Raw genomic sequence first — 19,819 nt, 5'->3', positions numbered from 1 at the left:
CAGCTGCCCCACAGCCCAGGGAATGTCCCCAGGGATGGGGGGCATTTGCCCATCACACAGTTCAGAGGGACCTCTGGCAGCAGCACTGCCCAAGAGAGATGCATCTATGGTCTCCCCACCTCCATCACAGCTCTGACTTCAACCTCCTCCTTGCCAGAACTGTCCTGGAAAGAGGAACCAACCAGCAAAACCAGGGGAAGTGAGCCCGTCTACGTGGAAGGAGTCACGGCTTTCACATCACAAACTGCTTCAACTGTTTCTTCCCCAAAACGTGCAGCAGGTGCCCCGTGCCACTGAAACCAGAGCCCAGCCACTCACCAGCATCCCCGGGCAGAGCTGGGGCAGTGCCCCTGGCACCAGGTTCCTGGGGTTCAGCATTCCCGAGCAGGAGGTGGTTTCCCCAGTGCTGCAGACCCTGGGGGAAGGACAGGAATGGGATAGAGGAGGCTGCAGAGGGCCCAGACACCTGTGCCGTGGGCTGGGACCTCCAGAACCACCGGTGCCTGCCCCAGGGTCTTGTGCAGCCTCTTCCCCAAGAGAGAAGGGAGACAAGCATTGCACTGTCCCCCACACTGCACCACCTCTCCTTTTCTGCCAAGGAAAGCCTTGGAGTCGGCAGCAAAGCCTGTGTGAGCCAGATCCCACGAGGGTGGGACCCCAAGGCTGTGGGGTTGGGGACAGGTCCCTTGCATTGGCACCAAGGAACCAGGGGCCACCCAGGGGCAGGGGGGAGTCACCCAAGCACTGGAGGAGGGAGCTTTACACAGTGAAATTCCCTGGGTACAGTGAAGAGCTGAAAGCCAGATTTCTCCCTGTCCCACCCGTGGCAGAGCAGCTTTCACAGGAAGGGAGCTTCTGCAACAGGGAGGGCAACGAGCTCTGTGCACCTCAACCTCCTGCTCCCCACACCCTTGTCTCGGTTCCACTGTCATTTCTCACATGCCTCAGCTCTCACTTCTCCTTTCCCTTTCGTTTATCCCCCAGCCAGCCCCTTTCCCCAGCTCCCGCCTCCCCGCTCAGACTGGTGGAGGGTTCTGCACCGGTTCAGCCATGGGCTGGGTGCTCTGGGGGGTCTTGCTCACCTGGGTGCCCACAGCTTGGGTGAGAGGCGCTGAGCAGCCCCAGGAGCTCTCCCCCTCTTCGGGGTTTCTGGAGTGCAGGAAGGCCCTGAAGCTCTCACGTCTGGAGGTCCTGCCGGGAGGGGGCTGGGATAACCTCAGAAATTTGGATATGGGCAGAGTCATCAACCTGGGCTACTCGCTGTGTAAGACCACAGAAGACGGATCTTATATCATCCCGGACGAGATCTTCACTATCCCTGTCAAGCAGAGCAACCTGGACATCCACTCTGAGATCATCGAGTCCTGGAAAGATTATCGGAGCCTCACCTCTGCCTCCATCAACCTGGAGCTGTCCCTCTTCTCCTCCATCAACGGCAAGTTCTCCTACGACTTCTGCCGGACCAAGACCCACCACGTGAAGGACCGCGCTGTGACCACCCGGGTGCAGGTCAGGAACCTGGTTTACACCGCCAAGGTCGACCCGGGGGCAGCCCTGGACCCGAGCTTCAAGAAGCAGCTGCTGACCATCGCCAGCCACCTGGAGAACAACCAGACACGCATGGCCGATTTCCTGGCCGAGGTGCTGGTGCTCGACTACGGCACCCACGCCGTCACCTCCGTGGACGCCGGAGCCAGCCTGGTGCAGGAGGATCAGATCAAGGTGACCTTCCTGCAGGACAGCTGGGGCGCACGGAGCGCGGTCACCGCCTCGGCCGGCGCGGCCTTCCACAGCATCGTCAGCGCGGAAACCCAGGAGACCCTGGACGTCAGCTCTGGCTTCACCAAGCAGTACCTGCAGAACCGCACCCACTCCAGGGTGGAGAGCGTCGGCGGGACCCCCTTTTACCCGGGCATCACCCTCAAGACCTGGCAGGAGAGGATTCAAAACCAGCTGGTGGCTCTCGACCGCTCAGGGCTGCCCCTGTACTACTTCATCAAGCCCAGCGTGCTGCCAGAGCTGCCCACCCCGACGGTGAGGAGGCTGGCCCGGCGGGTGGAGATGGCCATCCGCCGCTACTACACCTTCAACACCTACCCGGGCTGCACCGACGCCTCCTCGCCCAACTTCAACTTCCACGCCAACACCGACGACGGCTCCTGCGAGGGCGCCGTGGCCAACTTCACCTTCGGGGGAGCCTTCCAGGAGTGCGTGGGGCTGGCCGGCCCCGACACCAGCGCCCTGTGCCGGGGGCTGGAGCAGAGGAACCCGCTCACCGGGGCGTTCTCCTGCCCTGCCCCCTACACCCCGGTGCTGCTGGGCGTGCAGGAGCGGGAGGAGGGCCACAGCCACCTGGAGTGCCACAACAAGTGCGTCCTGGGCATCTTCTGCCACCGCAAGTGCCAGGACGTCTTCTGGCTCTCCCGGGTGCAGTTCAGCGCCTACTGGTGTGCCGCCAACGGGACGGTGGCCCCGAGCTCGGGATACCTCTTTGGGGGGCTGTTCAGCACCCACGGCGCCAACCCCGTCACCGGTGCCCAGTCCTGTCCCTCGGGGTACTTCCCCCTGAAGCTCTTTGGCGAGCTCAGAGTGTGTGTGAGCCAGGATTACGAGGCGGGGGCCCAGTACGCGGTGCCCTTCGGGGGCTTCTTCAGCTGCCAGGCGGGGAACCCCTTGGCCGGGCGGCACCAGGGCACCGCCGAGGACCCCCACGCCAAGGGCTGTCCCCCGGGCTTCAGCCAGCACTTGGCACTCATCAGCGACAGCTGCCAGGTGGAATTCTGTGTCCGGGCCGGGCTCTTCACGGGGGGCTCGCTGCCGCCCGCCCGCCTGCCCCCCTTCACCCGGCCCCCCGCCAACCTGCCGGCCGTGGACACCGTGCTGGTGCGGGACGGGGACAGCAGCTGGGTGAGGGATGGGCAGAGCCACGTGTGGCGGCTGGCGCGGCCCGAGGAGATCCGGCACACGACGCAGATGGTGGGGGAGCAGGGGCTGACGGGGGGCGAGGTGGCCGGCGTCACCGTGGCGGTCCTGGCCGGCTCGGCCACCCTCCTGGTGACGGCCTGGTACGGCCACCGCAGGTACAGAGCACGGGGGTACCGCGCCCTGGGCACGGGGGACGGCGCGGCCCCCGCCGGGCCCCCTGACAGCACCGTGCTGAGCGTGGGCGAGGGGTACCAGCAAGAGCCCCAGGGGCTGGCGGCCTGAGTGCCCCCTGCCCGCATTGCGTGCCCCAAACGTGGGCAAAGCCCCCCCCCGGCTCCACCCCGCGGGGAAGGAGGGAGCGGAGGGGCCGCCCGGCTTTGTATATCTATCGGGATAGATATACACACGCATGCACGGAGCCACGGAGCAGTTTTATTTCAGCCAGCAACCGACTGTGTAGTCAACAGAGCATTAAAAAAGGAAAAAAAAAAGTCACGTCGTGGAAAGGCTTAGTCACAATAAAAGCCACCGGGCTGGAACCGCGGAGTGGGGGGGGGGGGGAGGACCCTCCCCTTCCTTGCCCGGATCACGGCAGGGTTTTGCATAGCTCCAGACGGGGTTTGTGTGCACCGGGGAAAACCCAGGGCTGGCGTGGGGGAGGAATCACACTGCTGTGCAGCTCCCTGGGCGGCCGAGCCGCCCAAAAAGGGGGGTGGTGTTCCTGGGGAAAAAGGTTTTCTCCCTTGAGGTAGAAAATAACAACCCAGGCTAAGGACGGCCGGGGACGGATGGGTGCCAAGGGGCTTCAGGGGGACGAGGGGTGCCTGGCCCTGCCCACGGTGCCCCTCGCTCGCCTGGCCACACAGACGACTGACAGAAGACAACAGAGAGGCCAGGCCGTGCAGGGACCACGAGGGTCCCCTGCCATTCGCTTTATTGACCCCCCACCCCCCTCCACGGGGTGGCCAGCGGGGGTGACAGACCCCCCCGGACCACGGAGAGGGAAAACAGCAACGACAACAGAACGATGCACAGAAGGATGGGCCCCCTTCCCGCGCCACTGTCCCCAGCACAGAGGGCGAGGTGTGACCCTCCCCGGGCAAACCAGGAGGGAAATGCAACAAAACCGGCTGGGAGGCCCCACCTTCCCCCGGGGGGCAACAGCACAGGGCTGGGGGTAGCCTGGGCAGCGGTGGGTGCTGCCCCCCCTCTTGCTCTCCAAGCCCAGGGGTCTCGTGGGCAGCCAGACCCCAGCAGTGGGGACAGTGCCCCCGGGGCAGCCCTCAAAACTGTGGGGACCTCGCCAGCACCCTGGCACAGGCAGCTCTGAGAGGCCCTATGAATCCCACACTGGTTTGGGCTGGAAGGGACCTCACAGACCATCTCATCCCAACCCCCCTGGGCAGGGACACATTCGGCCAGCCCGGGTCACCCAAAGGCCCGGGGAGCCCAAGATGACACAGAACACACTTCCCCCACCCCCCCATCACCCACACTCTCCTACCCACACCCCAGCCCATGCCAGTCCCTCACCAGCCCCTCCAAGGCCTCTCTGGGGGCAGCAAGGGGAACAGTTCTCAGCCCTGCCTGCACCTTGGCCCCATGGGGACCCACAGGTAACAGCCCTCCTGTGGGGCAGAGCCCTGTTGGGGTGGGGGGTCTCCACAGCCCCTGTCCCATCCCCAAGCACCACCGTGCCCAGTCCCAGTCTGGCTGCAGCACCATGTTCTCCCAGGCCTCAGGCTGCCTCCCAAAACGCCCCCCTATATGTACATATATACGACAAAACCCCAAAATTCGAGGTATTATAGAAATTCAACGCGGGGACACCCCCATACGAACAGTTCAAGGAACCCACTGTGGTGGGGGTGGGACACAGGCCAGAAAATGTCCATCACTGTCCCCCCCTCTCCACTTCCTAGCACCCACCAGCCCCTCCCTGGCATGCAGAGGCGGGGGCAGCCCAGACAAGGGGACCCTGCAGGGCACAGCTCAGACACAGCCAAGAGGAGCAGAGGGCACAGGGCTGGGGGGCAGCCCAGGGCCCCCCAACCTCCACGGACACAGGAGACCAGAGGGAAGGTACCGGACAGAACGAACAAACAAACGTCAGAGGGACGAGGCAGAGCAAGGGGGACTCCCACAGCTCCAGCTCCCGCCCCAGGCCAGGTCCCAGCCCCAGGAGGGTGTCAGGGGAGTTGGGTCAGGCTGGCACCGGTGTGGATGAGGAGGGAGGGGAGCCTGGCACCCCCCAAGCCCTCAGCACAGTGGCAGCGAGGATAGCACACCATCCAGAAGGGTGGTCACGCCAGCCTGAAGCCCCACAGCTGCGTGTGGGGAGGTTCCCGCCCCGCAGGAGTGAAGGGGACGGCCAAAAGGACCTTCTCCCGCATTCCCGGCCAGCCTGGGGATGCTCCCACCGCGCAGGCACCACTGGGAGCGGGGGGCTCCGGGTGCACCCCGAAAAGCCCCCAGGCGGGTTTCTCCAGCAGCTTTATCCTGGTGGGTGCCAGCACAGGCAACCCTTTCCTTGCCTCCTCGCCACGGTGTCAGTCCTTCTCCTGTGCCAGGCTCTCCTCCGTGATGCCCTGGGCCGCCAGCTCGGCCAGGACATTGTCCAGGTAGTTGATGTCAGGGTAGCCGTGGCCAGTGAGGTTGGAGCCGAACTCTGTCTTGTGGTGGATCTCGTTCCAGATCACCGTGTCCGACTCGCCCGTGGTGCTGGAGGTCCCAATGGCGAAGATCAGGCGCCGGTCCCAGGCTACCAGCAGCAGCCTCAGCACCTGTGGGGGCGGGAGAGGGGTCAGGCAGCAAAGCAAACACCGGGTGGGGAAGCACCCGCTTCTGTTCAAGGCACGCCCGATCATCCTGGTGTGCCCTGGCAACGTGGGCAACTCACAGCCAAGCCCTGCAGGGAGCTCGGGATCCCAGCACAGGGTCCTGCCCCGGCCAAAACAGAGGGACCAGCCTGCTGAGCTCCCCCCGGCGCACGGGAAGGTTCTCCATGGGAAAACCTCCCCCTGAGCAAGTCCATTTTTCCCCACGCTCCCCCTCGACACGCCTGGGCCAGCTGGAGCTGCCCAGGTGAGCCCCTCACCTTCCTGCCCTTCTCGCTGTCTGGCAGGTAGCAGTGCCGGGGGAAGCCACGGGCCGTGAAGCTCTTCCCAGGGTTTGGATGCTCCGGTCCCTGCAATGTGGCAAGCGGGAGAAGAAAACCCTTTTGGAGCTCAAAAGGATGCTCTGGGCACAAGGTAACCCCCCCCCAGCCTCAGTGGGCACTGATTGCCGCCATCCCCCTGCCACCAGGCAGACTGGGACAACACTCCCACGCAGACACAACCCAGGTTTCCCACAACATCCTTACGGACAAGCAGCTCCTGAGCGGAGGCACGAGCTGCAGCACGACCCGGGGGGTAACACAGCAGCAACGAGGGCCGCCAGCCCCACGGGGGATCTCCCACACACCCGCCCTGGCCACGGGGCCAGGCCTCACCTGCACCCCCGGGGGGATGTTGTAGATGATGCGGATGGTTTTGCAGTCGGCGTGGCCGGGCAGGGCGTGAGGGATGATGTGATACTCCATCTTCCCCGGGGGCTGCGTCCCCGTCTTCACCCCGTAGATGGTTTTGCAGGTGGGACACTGCAGGCTCCCGTCCTGAGAGCAGGAAGAGGGGAACACACTAAAACCCATGTCTGCAAGCCACACCCAGTGCCTGGGCAGCACTGAACACTGCTTTAACCGTGAAAGCCACCAAAAAACCACCCAGGAAGCGCAGGATAGGGCTGGGGGAATCACTATGGCTACCCAGCTTCACCCAAAAACCTGGGGTCTGTGTTCCTCTTCCCCATCAGTTTCTCATTGCTTTCCCTACCTCTGATTTCATGGTTTGTTTTGTTTTGTTTGTTTGTTTGTTTGTTTGTTTTTAAGGGAGAAATACAATAAATATTAAACATCTCCAAGCGATGTGGAACACATTTTCTAGGGAATGTCAGGCAATTTACAGCGGGCTCAGGAAAGCCCTCCTGTGGCTGGAAAAGCGCTGCCTGGCACCAGATTCCAGGCAGCCCTGCTCAAACATTCAGGGGATGAAAGTTCACCCCGGGAAGGAAAGCGAGCAAATAAAACTGGGCATAGTGGGGGTGAAAACACACCCGTGCAACCCCCAGGTTCTGACTCAGCAGTCCCAAAGCACCTGCTGCTGATAAAAATTAAACTGTGCCAGGGTGGGAGGTCAGAGTCCTCTGGGGCAGCAGGACTCGAGTGCTGCTCCCCGGGAGCAGGGGGAGCTCAGCACAGGCTGCCGAGCCGAGGCCTCTCACCTTGTTGCCGTTGTTGTACATGGCCACCAGGCAGTGGAGGTGGAAGACGTGGCTACACTTGACCAGCTTCCCCACGAGGTCAGGCTTGACGGCTGGCTGGGGCCCCTTGTAGCCAGAGGGGGCAGAGAGACGCTCCATGCAGATGGTGCAGTCCTGCAGGGAAGGGGAGGAGAGGGATCACACGGATGGATGCAGCCAGAGCCGAGGACACGGGGCTGATGAGCTGCCCTGGGACCAGCACCCACCCCTGGGGCTGGGCTGCCACCCCTCTTTGGAGGGGACAGGGACAGGGAAGAGCCATGAGGGATGGTGGGACACCCCTGCACGGGAAGGGAGGAGATCCCCACGTGGCCCAGGGCGTTGTGCACGTCCCGCTGCCCATCCCAGAGCAAAGCACCCTGGGGACACCCCAGCACAAGCCCCGGCGCTCGCACCTCGTCCGGCGGATGCCGCACCTTCTGCAGGTACTTTTTCAGTACCTCCTCCGGGGTTTTACCTGTGGGAGAGCAAGAATCAGAGGGAGAAACCCACTGCCAGGGGCAGCAGAGGGGACAAGGGGCACAGGGGAACCAGGCAGGGAAGGGGGGACTGGGGCCAAGCAGCAAAAGTGCCTCTCACCCTTCTTGGCCTGTTTCTTGGTGGTCTTGCGGCAGGTGTGGGAGATGCCGGGGATGGACTGGATCTCGCTCTTGCTGACGGGCGGGGGGTGCAGCACCAGCTTGGGGGGCCGTGTCAGGCACACGGGCAGCCCGGCCGCGCTCATCAGGATCCCTGTGATCCCTGGGAGAAACGGGGCTTCAAAACGGCGCCGAGGAACCAGCCACGCCTCAAACCCCACGTGATCCCCAAAAACTGCCCCCTACCCCGGGGCTGTTTATCCTTCCACCCCAGGGAACCCACAGGCACCCGCTGTGGCCCCATCCTCACCTGCCAGTGCTGGGTTGACGGGGCTGGAGCCAGTGAGGTTCTTCACAGGGACAGTGGGGACCCTGAGGGGAGCCAGCAGAGACCACATCAGGAGCGGTGGTAGCACCCACGTCCCCACGGGGCCCAGGGGCCAGACAACAGTTGCCTGAGCAACTGCACGGGCCCTGGCTGGAAACAGAGAATCCCCCGATGGGGTAACATGCCCCCCCTGCCCCACCACCGCCTTTTCTCTGGCGCTTTAGAAACCCTGCCTGCATCTCCATTCATGGCCCCTTTTTGTCACTGCTCCCCGGGCCAGTCTGTTGTTTCTTTTCCTCTTTTCTCCTATGGCCACGTCACTGCCACAGCTCTTTTCCCCCCCTCCCCTTGGGGCTCTCTTCCATGGGAAAGTTTCCCGGCAGGTCAGGAGCAGAGGGAAGGGGGAGGATGGAGAGGGAGAGGAAAGGGGCCAGGCTGCGACAGAAGGCTGACGGCAGAGCCAGACAAAGGGGAGAAACAGGCTCATTAAATGTCCACCCCCTCACAAAAATGTGTCTTTGGTGGGTGGGGGTCTGGAGGGACCCCTTCTCATGGGGCATGAATGGCTTTTCTTCGGGCCTTTCGCAGTCCCTCACCCAACCCCTGCCTCCAAGAGAAAGAGCAGCCTCAGCCTCTCCATTGAGATGCAGGAGCCACCCCGTCCCCGCTCCAGTCCCCAGGCACCTGCGGGGAAGGCGAGGGGCCCAGCGGAGCCCCCCGGCCCCGGGAGCTTGGGGAGCACCGAGGTCTGTCTCCCACCAGGCTCAGGGCTGGCAGGGCCCCTCCGTGCCCCGGGGAGGGGGAAAAGCTCACGCTGCCCCTCCCTCTGCCCAGGCACCCCCTCGCTGGCACTGCTGGCACACGGCAGGACTCACCCCGAGGCGATGAGCACGCGGGACTGGGCGATGGCCAGGCGCTGGAGGTGGCTGCGGTTCAGGGTGCCCAGGCCAGGACGGGCTGCTTTGCCACTGCCGGCACCGGGGGGGCTGCCGGTGGAGCCGGCCGAGCTGAGGGCGGGCGTGCTGGCCGCCTGACGCCGGCCCCCCTGGGCCGCCAGCGGCTTCAACGAGCCGCGCACCACGGCCACGCCGTCGGGCGCCTTGGCCGCCGGGGCGGGTGCCGGGGCTTTGGGGGCGGCCGGCGGCGGGGCGGGGGCTTTGCGGGGCTGCAGGGTGGCGGTGCCGGGGCCGGCGGCCGACACGGTGGCTTTGACGCTCATGACCAGGAGGCACTGGGGGCAGGTGCAGGCGGGGACCGGCGGGGCTGCCGCTGCCCCGGGGCTGGCCGGCCACGACTGGGACTTGGGCAGGGTGCCCGAGACCAGCGGGTAGACCATGTCGAGCCTGCGGCGGACGCGGCGCTTGCGCTGGGTCTGCCGGTTGATCTGGCCCATGGTGGCGAAGTCGATGACGTAGCAGAAGCCGATGGCGCTCAGGTCCACCCAGGGGTGCTGCTTCTCGTAGGCGCGCTGGATGGTGATGCCCACGTCCATGTCGTAGGGCGTCCACGTCCCGCTGTCATTCTCCCACTCCCAGACGACTCCCTTGCCGGGCGCCGACGATGGGTCGTAGTAGCTGCGCCGGACGGGGCGGATCGTGCCTGAGGGAGGGCGACACAACAGACGCCGTCAGACCCTGGCGCCAGCACCCACCCGTGGGCAGGGAGCAAAACCACCCCGACCTGCCCCGCCGGCACCATCCGCACGGGGACAGGACGGCTTTCTGGCTCAGCTGCTGTCCCCGCCCTGCCAGGGGACTGGCGTGCCTTGGGCTCCCCCGGCTGCTGCCTGCGAGCCGCCCTGCCACAAAGCACCCCGAGGTCCGTGCACGGCCCGGGGGTGCTCCCACAGTGCGACTGGGCTGAAGGGGAGGGCGGATCTCCCGCCCAGCGCTCTCAGCCCCGGCTCGCGGCCACTCAGCCCCGCTGGGGAAACACGGCAACACAAGTTTGGCTGTTCCATCCCTCTCCCGGGGACCTCCCGCGGGAGCCTGAGGAAACCAGGCATTAGGGCACCGGAGTCCTGCAGCGCCTGGCACTGTCTCCCTCTCAGCTCCGGACTGGAAGAGGTTTCAATAAAAGATTTCAGGGTCATCTCCGAGCCCCCCAGCAGTGGCACACACGGGCACTCGTGCACCCAGGGGAGCGGGGCTCGTGCCAGCCCCACCATCTGCAGCTCCCGAACCGGCCCACGATGAAAACCCAAACTGTGGCAGAGGGAAAAATCCCCATGAGGCCAAGCAAAGGAGTTTGAGCAGGGCCCTGTGCCTGGCTCCTGCTCCCCCATCAGCAAACATCAGGAGTGGGATGAGAGCACACAAAGCACAAAGGTTCTGTGCCCTGCATCCATATTTTTACTAGGTGATTCCTTTCCCAGCACTCCCAGTCAACTAGGAGGCATTCAAAGCGTGGACAGAGATTTTGGAAACTCCTACAATGAGGAGAAAACCTTCCTCTTTGGGATGTCTAAAGGAATGGCAAGGCAGGCTGAACATGGCCAGGCTCAGCCCCGGGGTCCCATCCTGAGCGTGTCATTCCAGAGGTGTTTGTGTAACAGGTGGGATGAGCTCCCGAGCAGCGCTGCCTCCACATCCCCGTGCAGAACCCCATGGCTCAGCCCTGCTGCCAGCACTGGGAACAAGAAAGCTCAAAGAGAAGAAATAACAAGCCTGCTGCTTCGGCTTTTCACCACGTGTCCTGCAAAGCCTGCAAGAATTTCAGTGCCTTTTCACCCCCACCACTCCGCAGGGAGCAGCCACCACCGCCGGTCCCGCAGGGCCACGTCTCACACACCAGCGGGCTAAAAACGAGAAGGCGTTTGTCAGCACCCTGCTGTGGTGCGTGGGGTACAGCTACACCCCAGGCGAGCCGAGCCACCGGCCCTGTCCTGCGAAGGAGCACCCAGGTCAGAAAAGCCGCCGGCGCTGGGCGCACAAAGCGGCCGGAGGGTGATTTATCCTAATCCGGCGGTGGCATGCGGCATCTGGCGGTCCCCAGGCAGCAGTGTGGGAATGCTGTGTGTTCCCCCAGCCCCGCGCCGCCAGCCGGCCTCCCATTCAACAGGGGAAGAAAGGGAACAATAGCTATTCAGGGCCTGCCAGGGTCGCGACCCCCCCAAATCAGAGCTGTTTAATGACCCAAAATACCAACATCCCCAGCAACCCAGGGAGAGACAGAACAATCTCCCTTTCAGTCCTCCACCCTGGGCAACAATAGCCCTCAGAAGCTGGCCCCCAGCCCCCTCTCCGCAGAGGTCCCCTGTCCCCACACCCCCGGGCAGGGGAGGGTCGCCGCCAGCCCCCAAGGCTGCTGGGGGAAGAAGGACAAAGGAGGGTGTCTGGCACTCTGCTGCACCCAGCACCCCCTGCCCCAGGGACAAAGCACACTGGCCAGCACGGGGCTGCTGGGGGGTCACAAACCCCGCTGTGCCAACCCCCCTGCCACGGGTGCTCGTGGTCCCGCATCCCAGACAGCCCCAGGGCCCCCCGCCTGGGGGGACAGACAACCCCCATCACCCGCCTGTGCCCTCCTTGAGCATTCCCCCACCTGCCTGTGCCCCCTCCCTGGGCACCCCAGGGGCTGCCATCCCCCGGGGCAGGATTTGGCACCCAAGCACCGCTCAGCTCTCTAGGCCTTCGTGCCTGATGGCGGCTCGGTGGCAGCACAGAGGGAACGGGGAAAGGTCTGCTGGGGACGGGCTTCCCCCGCGCGCAGGGACGAGAAAAGCCCGCGGGGCGGGGGCGAGGCGGGGGCGCCGCAGCGGGGAGGGGGCCGGGCAGCACGACCCCCCCGGGGCACGGGGGGCACGGGGAACGGCGGGGGGCACCGCCGGCAGGGCCGGGCGGTGTGCGGGGCATCGCGGGGCATCGCGGGCACGGCGGGGGCCGGCAGCGCCCCGCCAGAGCCCGGGGAGCCCCGGGAGCATCCCGGCGGGGCGGGGCGGGCGGGGAGCGGCGCGGGGGCCGCGGCGGCCGCTCGGGGCCCGGCGCGGGGCCGACTCACCGGTGTCCTGGCGGAACTGGTGCATGGACTGCAGGTCGATGATGTAGGGCGCCAGGCGGCTGTCGGCCTGGCCCAGCACCACGCTGCCGCCCGCCCGCGGCCCGGCGCGGGCCACCGCCTCGATGTGGTGGCTGACGGCCGGGCTGTAGGGCCGCCAGCGCCCGTGCTCGTTCAGCCATTCCCACACCACCACGGCCGAGGCCAGCAGCATGGCTCCGCCGCCGCGGGCCCGGCTCGCCGCCCCGCCGCAGCCCGCCCCGCCGGCTCTCGCATGCTCGGCGCGGCGCAGGGATCCTCCGCCCGCCCCCGCCCGCGGCCGGGGCCGGAGCCGCGCACGGCCGGGCCGCCCCTGCGCGCACCCGCGGCGCGCTCCCGCCGCCGCTGCCGGACCGCCCCGCCCGCACCGGAGCACCGGCGGCGGCAGGGCAGGGCACGGCACGGGGACCGCCCCGCCCCGGCGGCACCGGGCACCGCGGGGGGAGGCGAGAAACACGTCCCGTGTCTGTCCCTGCACACCCGCCCTGCACGCCTGGGACATCCCCGCTGTCCCTGTACCCCCTGGGTCGCTGCTCCTCCATCCTGCACCTCTGCGACACCCCACTGTCACTGTACCTCCTGGGTCCTGGGACCCCCCACTCTGCACCCCTGCAACTCCCCACTGTCCCTGGACCCCCTGGGTCCTGGGACCCCCCACTCCACACCCCTGCAACACCCCACTGTCCCTGTACCTCCTGGGTCCCTGGTGTCCCCACCCTGCACCTCTGTGACCCCACACTGTCCCTGTATCCCCTGGGTCCCTGGTGTCCCCACCCTGGACCTCTATGACCTCCTACAGTCCCTGTACCCCCTGAGTCCCTGGACCCACACCCCACACCCCTGGGACTTCTCCCAGTGTCCCTGAACCCCCTGTACCCCCACCCTACACACCTGGGACCTCTCCCAGTGGCCCCTGTATCCCCACTGTGCACTCCTGTGCCCCTGTACCCCCACCCTGCACCCCCAGGATGCCCCACTGTACCCCCTTTGCCCCCACCCTGCATCCCTGGCATCCCTCCCAGTATCCCCCACACCTTTAACCGGGACTGCATCCCAGGGAGCCCCTGGTGTGCTCCCACCTTTGGGGTCCCCCATGGCCCCCACCTGCCAGTGATGGGACTTGGGGTGCTGATGGGTTACATGGACCCCACTTCATGTGCTGTGACAGAGAAACGTGGTCCAAGAGCTTCTCCCATTTCCCTGTCTAGGCCACAGAGCTCGCAGGGAGCAGCCCCCTGAGCTCCCCTTTCCTGTTGCCCACGATGCATAAAAATGGCTTCGAAGCCCAAAATTGCCTCATGTCTCAAGGGGCACCTGGGCTGTGACCCCAGGTCCTGCGCCCCAGCTCTCCCAGCTGCCTGCCACAGCTCAGTTCCCCTGAGAAGTACTTTTCCTGGAGATTTCACGCAGCTTCAGCCCAGGGTGAGGCTGCAAATCCTTCAGGATTCTGCTGCTCCAACTGAGGCAAGCAATGAAGGCCAAATTAAAACCTGTGCTGCTCCCACTGTGACAGAGGTACCCCTGTGCTGTGGCAACTCTGGGACTGGAGCAGCCCAAGAAACGTTCCTGAGCTTGTTCTTCCACTGAGCTCCACGAGCATCTTCCCAGGGCAGCCCTGAATGCCAGGGTGTTGGTGACAGGCACGTGCCGGTCTCACCTCCTTTTGTGCTCCTGCGCTCCGAGTCACGAAATTTCCTTGGATATTAAACACCCATCATTCCCTGGTTCGGAAGAACTGTACAAACTGCATCTGTGTGTTCCACGTGCACAGGTTGCACAGCAAATCCCCCGGTCCACGGTCCCCCTCGGCTCGGAGGGCAGCTCATCCCCAGGCCACGGGACACTGCCGAGCTCTCGGGGCTGGTGCGGCTCCTCTCCTGGCAAACCTGTTTCCCAGGCACTGCCCGTCCCGCTGAGCGTCCGCCAGCGGCGCTTGTGGTGAGAAACCATTAGACAAGATCCAAACAGAGGAAAAAAAAATGAAGGAAGAAGTGGGGAAGAAACAGGTGGGGACCAACTGCGGCGGTGCCAGCTGGCGAGCGCTGTGCTGGGGCAGGACGAGGTGAACCGCACGGGTTCTCCTTCTCCCAGCTCATGCAGGGCTACGCTTGGGGCACCTTCTCCTGCAAGAAGGGAGGGCTCCCGGCCCTTCCTGGGAAGGGGAGCCCCTCCTCTGCGTTTTCACCTGTTCCTTCGGGCGAGACAAGCTGAGCCAAAGCCGCGGCGGGGAAACCCGGGGAAATCCTTTCCGCTGACTCAGGCGGGAGGAAAAGGTTTTCCTGCTATTAAAAAGGAAAGTGTTGGTGAACATCCACCCCCCCCTGGCTGCGGCTCAGGATCAGGGAGCCAGGAGCCAGAGCTGCACAACTGAACCCCACCAGCCTCCAGGGCGTGGTGGGCAAGGGGCAAATCCATTCTCGCCTGGCACCGATGCCAGCACCCAAGTGGGTATGCCTGAGGTCAGGGAGCAGCCTCGGTCGGCTTGAAACCTTTCCAACCCCACAAAGTGTGCCCAACCACACGTTAAGCCCAAATATTTATTGTTTTGAAATTAAACACATCCACGGGTTGCTTGTGGTGGCTCCTTCCCTGCTGCAATTTGGGAGCGCAGCCCTCTGCCCCCCTTCCCCCTTCCCACCAGCACTGCAGAACCTTTCTCTCTTCCCAAAGCACAATCTTGGATGGTTTTGGTGGGTCCTCAGTTTGCAGGAGGCCATTGCATGGGGTCCTCAGCAGCATTAGCCACACGGGTACGATTATCTTCCTCTCAAACTCTTCATTTCTGTTTCCAAAATAAACAGCTTCAGTCACCTCCAGCCACCCAGATCAACTTCTTTTCAGCCTGTGGCAAAGCAAGTCCAAAGGGCCTCCTGGCACCGAGGGAGCTCAGCTGTCGGGTGCCCCTGTTCTCGCCAAATCACTTCACTGGTGATTCCCTCGGGGCTGCAGCTGAAAAACAGCATTAAATCCCATCCAGCTCAGACTCTCTGTGGCACGTTGGGGGCTGGCTGGCAGGGAAAGGCCGAGAGCTGGAGCCTCTCGCTCAGCCAGACCATGGAGGTTTGGATTATGGATTGCTTTTTCCCACTGTTTCTGGTGGCCATTCCCGAGCGCTGCGGCTGCTCCACAAACACAGACACACCCAGCACCGCAGGCCAGGTAACAGGGCAGGAGCAAGGAAGGTTGTAAAAGCGGTGTTTCCCAGGATGGGGAAGTCCCTGGAGCAACATCATCGTCCCTGTTGCTGCTTCCGCCCCCAGAGAGCGACTGCAGCGCCGAGCTCAGCTCAGTGCCAGCAGCTGAGGGGGAAGGATCGAGTTGCAAGCCAGGGCTGGGTGATCCCAGCTCTCCCGGGATCTGAAGGTCACCTCGGACCCAGCCATTGCTGCTGAGGGAGAAAAGGGGTCTGTTCCCACCTGCTCGTGTCACAAGGTTCACTCGAGATGCCTCTGCCCACCTCTGGGAAGGTGAGGGGCAGTGGGTGGGGAAGGTGTGAGCACTGCTGAGCAGGAGGGTGCAAGGGGGCAAAAGCAAGATGGCTTCAAGTGCACAAAGCAGAGGACACTGGGCAAGAAAAACACCTGTTGGGAAAGGGACTCGCTTTCACTAACCCTGAAAAAAATAGTGGCCAGAAATTGTTATTCCTGAGTGCAGGGAAGCAGAAACATCCCAATAATCCAGTCTGAGCCGCAAAGCTGAGGGCAGGCAGTCAGTCAGTGGCAGTGAAGAAGGGGCACATTCTTCCTCGTGGGCACCACCCATAAGCAAAGAGGCAGCACCAAACCGCCCTCGGACCCGACCCCGCGGCGCCGGGTGCCCTGATGTTGCCAGAGGGGTGGGCAGGATGGGCTCTGGGGCTCTGCCTTGGTGCTGTACCAGGGCACCGGTGCCAGCACTGTGCCCGGTGCCGTCCCCCCCTGCCCTGACAAAGCCGCTTTGTGCGGGGCCAGCCGGGCACGTCCCCAGCCTCCTCCCCACGCTGTGGCCCTGCTCTCCCCCCGTGTTGCCTTTCCTCTCACAGGCCAGGGGAGAAGGCAGGGCCACACCAGGACAAGGCACAACCCCAGCAATCCCCCCACCTCCTCCTCATCCTCCCACCACCACGTCCTTCATCCCCAGCTCCTTCATCTTCCCCACGGCCTCCCAGTGGGTCCCGTCCCTCCCAGACCTCTCACCCTGCCGGGACTGACCCTTCCCTGGTGTGTGCACAGGGCAGCCCAGGCTCTCCGGTGAGGTTGAGCCCCACTGTCCCACCTCCCCTAAGAAGTACCTCACCCCGGTAGATCTCCCAGCCCTTTTATTCACTCAGCAGCCAGCAGCCCTCACATCCAGTCGGCACGAGAACCACGGCTCAGGCAGCTGTGAAACTGCAGCACTCCACAGGGTGAGCGATGTGGTTGGGGCTGTTTGATTCTCCGTGCCATTTCCAGTCCTAAAATAACCCTTGGAGGCACTAACCTCCTTGCAGAGGGGCTTCTGAATCACAGCCTTCGGTGAAAAGATCCTCTCCGTTACCATGTCCAAGAGGTTAAGAAATCCCCTCCTGATCATACCCCCACTTCCCCCCCTCCCCAAAAAGCCCCCAAGCAGTTAGAGCAGAAATCCAATGAGCAGCCAACACAAGCTAGGCAGAAGAGTTCACGTGCAGGAGGCAAAGCCTTGCTCCTTGCAGCTGTGGGGCAGGTCCCGAGACTCCTTTGGCCAGGTGACACTTTGCTGTCCCTTGGCTCCTGCCTCGCATCCGCAAGAGCCCCCAGGGTGGCCACAGCGAACCAGGCAGTGACCAAATTCCAAAGAAAAGGACCCCAGCTGAGGGTCACGGCCTCCAGGCCCTGGGGTGAGCAGCAAAGCCGCTTCCCAGGGGATAGTTCCTACTGCCAGCCCCAGGACCACTGAGGATTGTCCTGCCTGGGGATCCCCGCTCCCTCCGGGGTACACCACGGCCCGTGCCTCAGCTTCCCCACAGGGAGCGGCACCAAAAGCACGGGGGGCCCAGGGGTTAATGACCCGGTCCCTCCCATCCACCTGCCCTCCTTCGCTGTCAGCTGCCCCCCACTGTGCCCCAGTGGCACCCCAGACCCCCCGCCCTGCGCTCGCCTTCACGGGCTCTCGGCCGGGCTGGGGGCCGAGCCGGCGCCCGGGCCGGGCTTGGCGAGCTGCCGCAGGTCCCGCGCAGACCTCACGGCCCACTGGGCCAGCTCCCGCAGCACCCCCAGGCCCCGCAGCTTCTGCTCGAAGACGCTTTGGGGCTGGGGGGGTGGCCCGTCCCCCTCGTCGGTGGGGGGCCCGCGGCTCTCCAGCCGCAGCAGCTCCTCGAGGTGGTAGGCGAAGGCCGAGACCTGGAGCAGCACGGCCGCCAGCGCCCGGCCCAGGGCGGCGTCGGCCTCACCCAGCTGCTCCCGCTGCTCCTCCAGCATCTGCGCCAGCAGCCCGCGGAAGGCCCTGTACGCCGCCAGGTTCTCCAGCAGCCGCTGGGTCCCCGTCTGCTCGTCCCAGCGCTCCACCGCCGCCGGCGGCACCCCCTCCACCGCCGCCACGCTGGCCGAGGCGTCCAGGCCCTGCTGCTCCACCTGCGGGGCGAGACCCACCGGGGATCAGCGGTGGCGGGAGCAATTTGGGGGGTACCCCCCGCCCCGAGCCACGCCGGCGCTGCTCCGGGGGGCCCAGTCCAGGAGGGGTTTGTGGCAGCGCAAGGCCGGGTGCCCGAGGTCCGCCCAGGCATCGGCAGGCACAGAAACCGGCAGCGCTTCATCCCCCATCCCTGCCACAGGACAGGTTCCTCGCGCCCCACAGCTGCCAGGAGCCCCCCGGACCCCACCAGCGCTCCCAGCCCCACAGCAGCCAGAAGGAGCAGGGCAGACTCACGTAGGCGTCCAGGAGGTCGACGACGTCCGAGCGCATCTTCCCGGCCAGGCGGATGCCGCGGGCACACAGGTCACGGCGCCGGAGGGCGGCCGAGGGACTGTCTGCTCCCGCCATGGTCCGGGCAGCTGTTGCGGCCACCAGGCTCAGGGCGCAGCGCCCGCCCGGCCCGGGCAGGACAATCCCTTGCTGAGCTGGTGCATTCCAGCCGGGAGCTCCGCTCACACGTCCGCTGGCCCGGCTCTCCCCCTCTTCCGTGCCTGGGGCCTGGCACCACGCTGCAAATTCCCGCCTCTGGGATCAACAGCGACAGATTATTCCCCCGATTCCCCCACGCATCGCCACTCCAAGTGCTTTGCCCAGAACCGTCTCGCCCGGCAGCAACAGGCTCCCAGCCCCGGCTGACCCACTCCTCCCTCCCGGCCACACAGTGGGATTAGCGGCACGTTAATCCCTCTGGCTCATGCCAGAGAGCGGGAAACCACTGCCGGGAAGAGACGAGCAAAGCCCGGACATTGCTCAACACCTCAGCCCAGGCAGGCAGCGGGGGCTGAGCAGGGCCAGGAGTGGAGGCTCGAGGGGACCCCCCCCAAAGCTGGAGATCCAGCACCAGCCAAAAGCTGAGCTGCAACCCAAACCCTGGCAGAAGGGTCTGTCCCAGCCACCTCCAGCCCTCTTACTGCCCCACAGCCATGGGACTGATCCCCCAGGTTTAACCCCCCTTTCCCAAAGGGGGAAAGATTTAACCCCCCTTTCCCAGAGACACCTTCCCCAAAGAGGGGTTGAGGGACAGGACGTGGTCTCTCCTCATGCCCCCAGAATGCAGGACTCAGTCACTGCTTCTCAGCCCTAAATGTGGCCACGTAAGGCCAGCAGGACTCAGTCTCCATTTCTCACCTTCAGTACTGGTCATCCACAGGACTCGGTCTCTGCCTTAAAGCCCCCAAAGTGCAGGACTTGGTCTCTCTCTGTGGGCCCAAGCACTGGCTGAGTGACCCTCGTTTCAGGGCTCTAAAACACAGGACTTAGTCACTGGTTTTTGAGGCCTTAAAATGCGTCACTTGGTCTCTCTTTGTGAGCCCAAAGACACGAGACACGCTCTCTGCCTCAAGCCCTGAAAGCAGGATTTAATGGCTGTTTCTAAGCAAGACTGCAAAATGAAGCATTTAGTCTCCGTTTTTAAGCTCTGAGCCCCATTTTGAGCCCCCCAAACATGGCCCTGAGTCTCTCTTTGGGAGCCCAAAAAATAAGTCTGGTTCTGAGCCCCTAAAACTGGCCCAGGGTCATGATTCAAACCCAGTTGGCAGCTGGCCACCAGCAGCCACTCACTCACCCCCCCAAGTTGGATGGGGTAGAGCTGCCCCAGGACAACACCAGCCAGCCCACAGATGAGCTGCATGCACCAAGACAAAAACAGCCCACTGGGTTGGGTTGGTTTTTCCTCAGTATGTTTATTTTGGTTACGTATTACCCAGATTAAGAGGGGAAAAAAAACCCCAGGAGTTGAAAAGCAGCTTCCCACAAGTACCACAGTGTGCCTGGTCGGGGGGCCCCATACCCCCAGCAGCCTCTTTGTCACCCCCTGGCTACTGCAGAAAGTGCTGCTGAGCTTTGGGAGCCCCTGGCCCCGGCAGCCCTTGACCCCCAAAGTGCTGCCCATGTCGGGCACAGCCCCGAGAGTGGTCGAAGGGCCCTGTGTCCCCTCCAACCCCTTCCCCGGGAGGAGAAAAAA

General features: G+C 64.3%; 3 protein-coding genes across 3 annotated transcripts; 1 reads left to right on the top strand and 2 right to left on the bottom strand.

Moving 5' to 3' along the window:
* Nucleotides 1-1,042: 1,042 nt before the first annotated feature.
* On the top strand, nt 1,043-3,399 carry MPEG1 (macrophage expressed 1). Its single transcript, XM_027717967.2, has one exon. The coding sequence runs from the start codon at nt 1,051-1,053 to the stop codon at nt 3,205-3,207; it is 2,157 nt and encodes a 718-aa protein (XP_027573768.2). The 5' UTR covers nt 1,043-1,050; the 3' UTR covers nt 3,208-3,399.
* On the bottom strand, nt 3,338-12,523 carry DTX4 (deltex E3 ubiquitin ligase 4). Its single transcript, XM_027717968.2, has 9 exons — nt 12,190-12,523; nt 9,066-9,789; nt 8,173-8,234; nt 7,864-8,025; nt 7,680-7,741; nt 7,246-7,398; nt 6,419-6,580; nt 6,023-6,112; nt 3,338-5,708 (listed from the first exon to the last, which is right to left on the bottom strand). Exons 1-9 carry the CDS (start codon nt 12,398-12,400, stop codon nt 5,475-5,477), a joined length of 1,860 nt encoding a protein of 619 aa, XP_027573769.1. The 5' UTR covers nt 12,401-12,523; the 3' UTR covers nt 3,338-5,474.
* A 4,286-nt stretch (nt 12,524-16,809) lies between these two features.
* Nucleotides 16,810-19,757, bottom strand: CNTF (ciliary neurotrophic factor). The gene is made up of 2 exons (XM_027718024.2): nt 18,091-19,757; nt 16,810-17,795 (listed from the first exon to the last, which is right to left on the bottom strand). The coding sequence occupies exons 1-2, from the start codon at nt 18,202-18,204 to the stop codon at nt 17,325-17,327; spliced, it is 585 nt and encodes a 194-aa protein (XP_027573825.1). The 5' UTR covers nt 18,205-19,757; the 3' UTR covers nt 16,810-17,324.
* Nucleotides 19,758-19,819: the final 62 nt, after the last annotated feature.

This window comes from Pipra filicauda, unplaced genomic scaffold (genome assembly GCF_003945595.2).
Source record: "Pipra filicauda isolate LSUMZ 115617 unplaced genomic scaffold, ASM394559v2 scaffold651_size339498_pilon, whole genome shotgun sequence".
Classification (NCBI taxonomy): Eukaryota; Metazoa; Chordata; class Aves; order Passeriformes; family Pipridae; genus Pipra; species Pipra filicauda.
The sequence above is the reverse complement of the archived record's forward strand: the minus strand, read 5'-3'. Positions and strand labels throughout refer to the sequence as shown.

Bases quoted from the DNA above. Each gene is read 5' to 3' on its own strand.
- MPEG1 (XM_027717967.2), top strand. From the start codon at position 1,051: ATGGGCTGGGTGCTCTGGGGGGTCTTGCTCACCTGGGTGCCCACAGCT.
- DTX4 (XM_027717968.2), bottom strand. From the start codon at position 12,400: ATGCTGCTGGCCTCGGCCGTGGTGGTGTGGGAATGGCTGAACGAGCAC. The intron at 6,581-7,245 runs GTGAGAGGCCTC...TCCTGCTCTCAG, and splicing joins TGTACAACAACGGCAACAAG to GACGGGAGCCTGCAGTGTCC. The intron at 5,709-6,022 runs GTGAGGGGCTCA...CCGCCCCCACAG, and splicing joins ACAGCGAGAAGGGCAGGAAG to GTGCTGAGGCTGCTGCTGGT.
- CNTF (XM_027718024.2), bottom strand. From the start codon at position 18,204: ATGGCGGGAGCAGACAGTCCCTCGGCCGCCCTCCGGCGCCGTGACCTG. The intron at 17,796-18,090 runs GTGAGTCTGCCC...CTCGCCCCGCAG, and splicing joins TCGACCTCCTGGACGCCTAC to GTGGAGCAGCAGGGCCTGGA.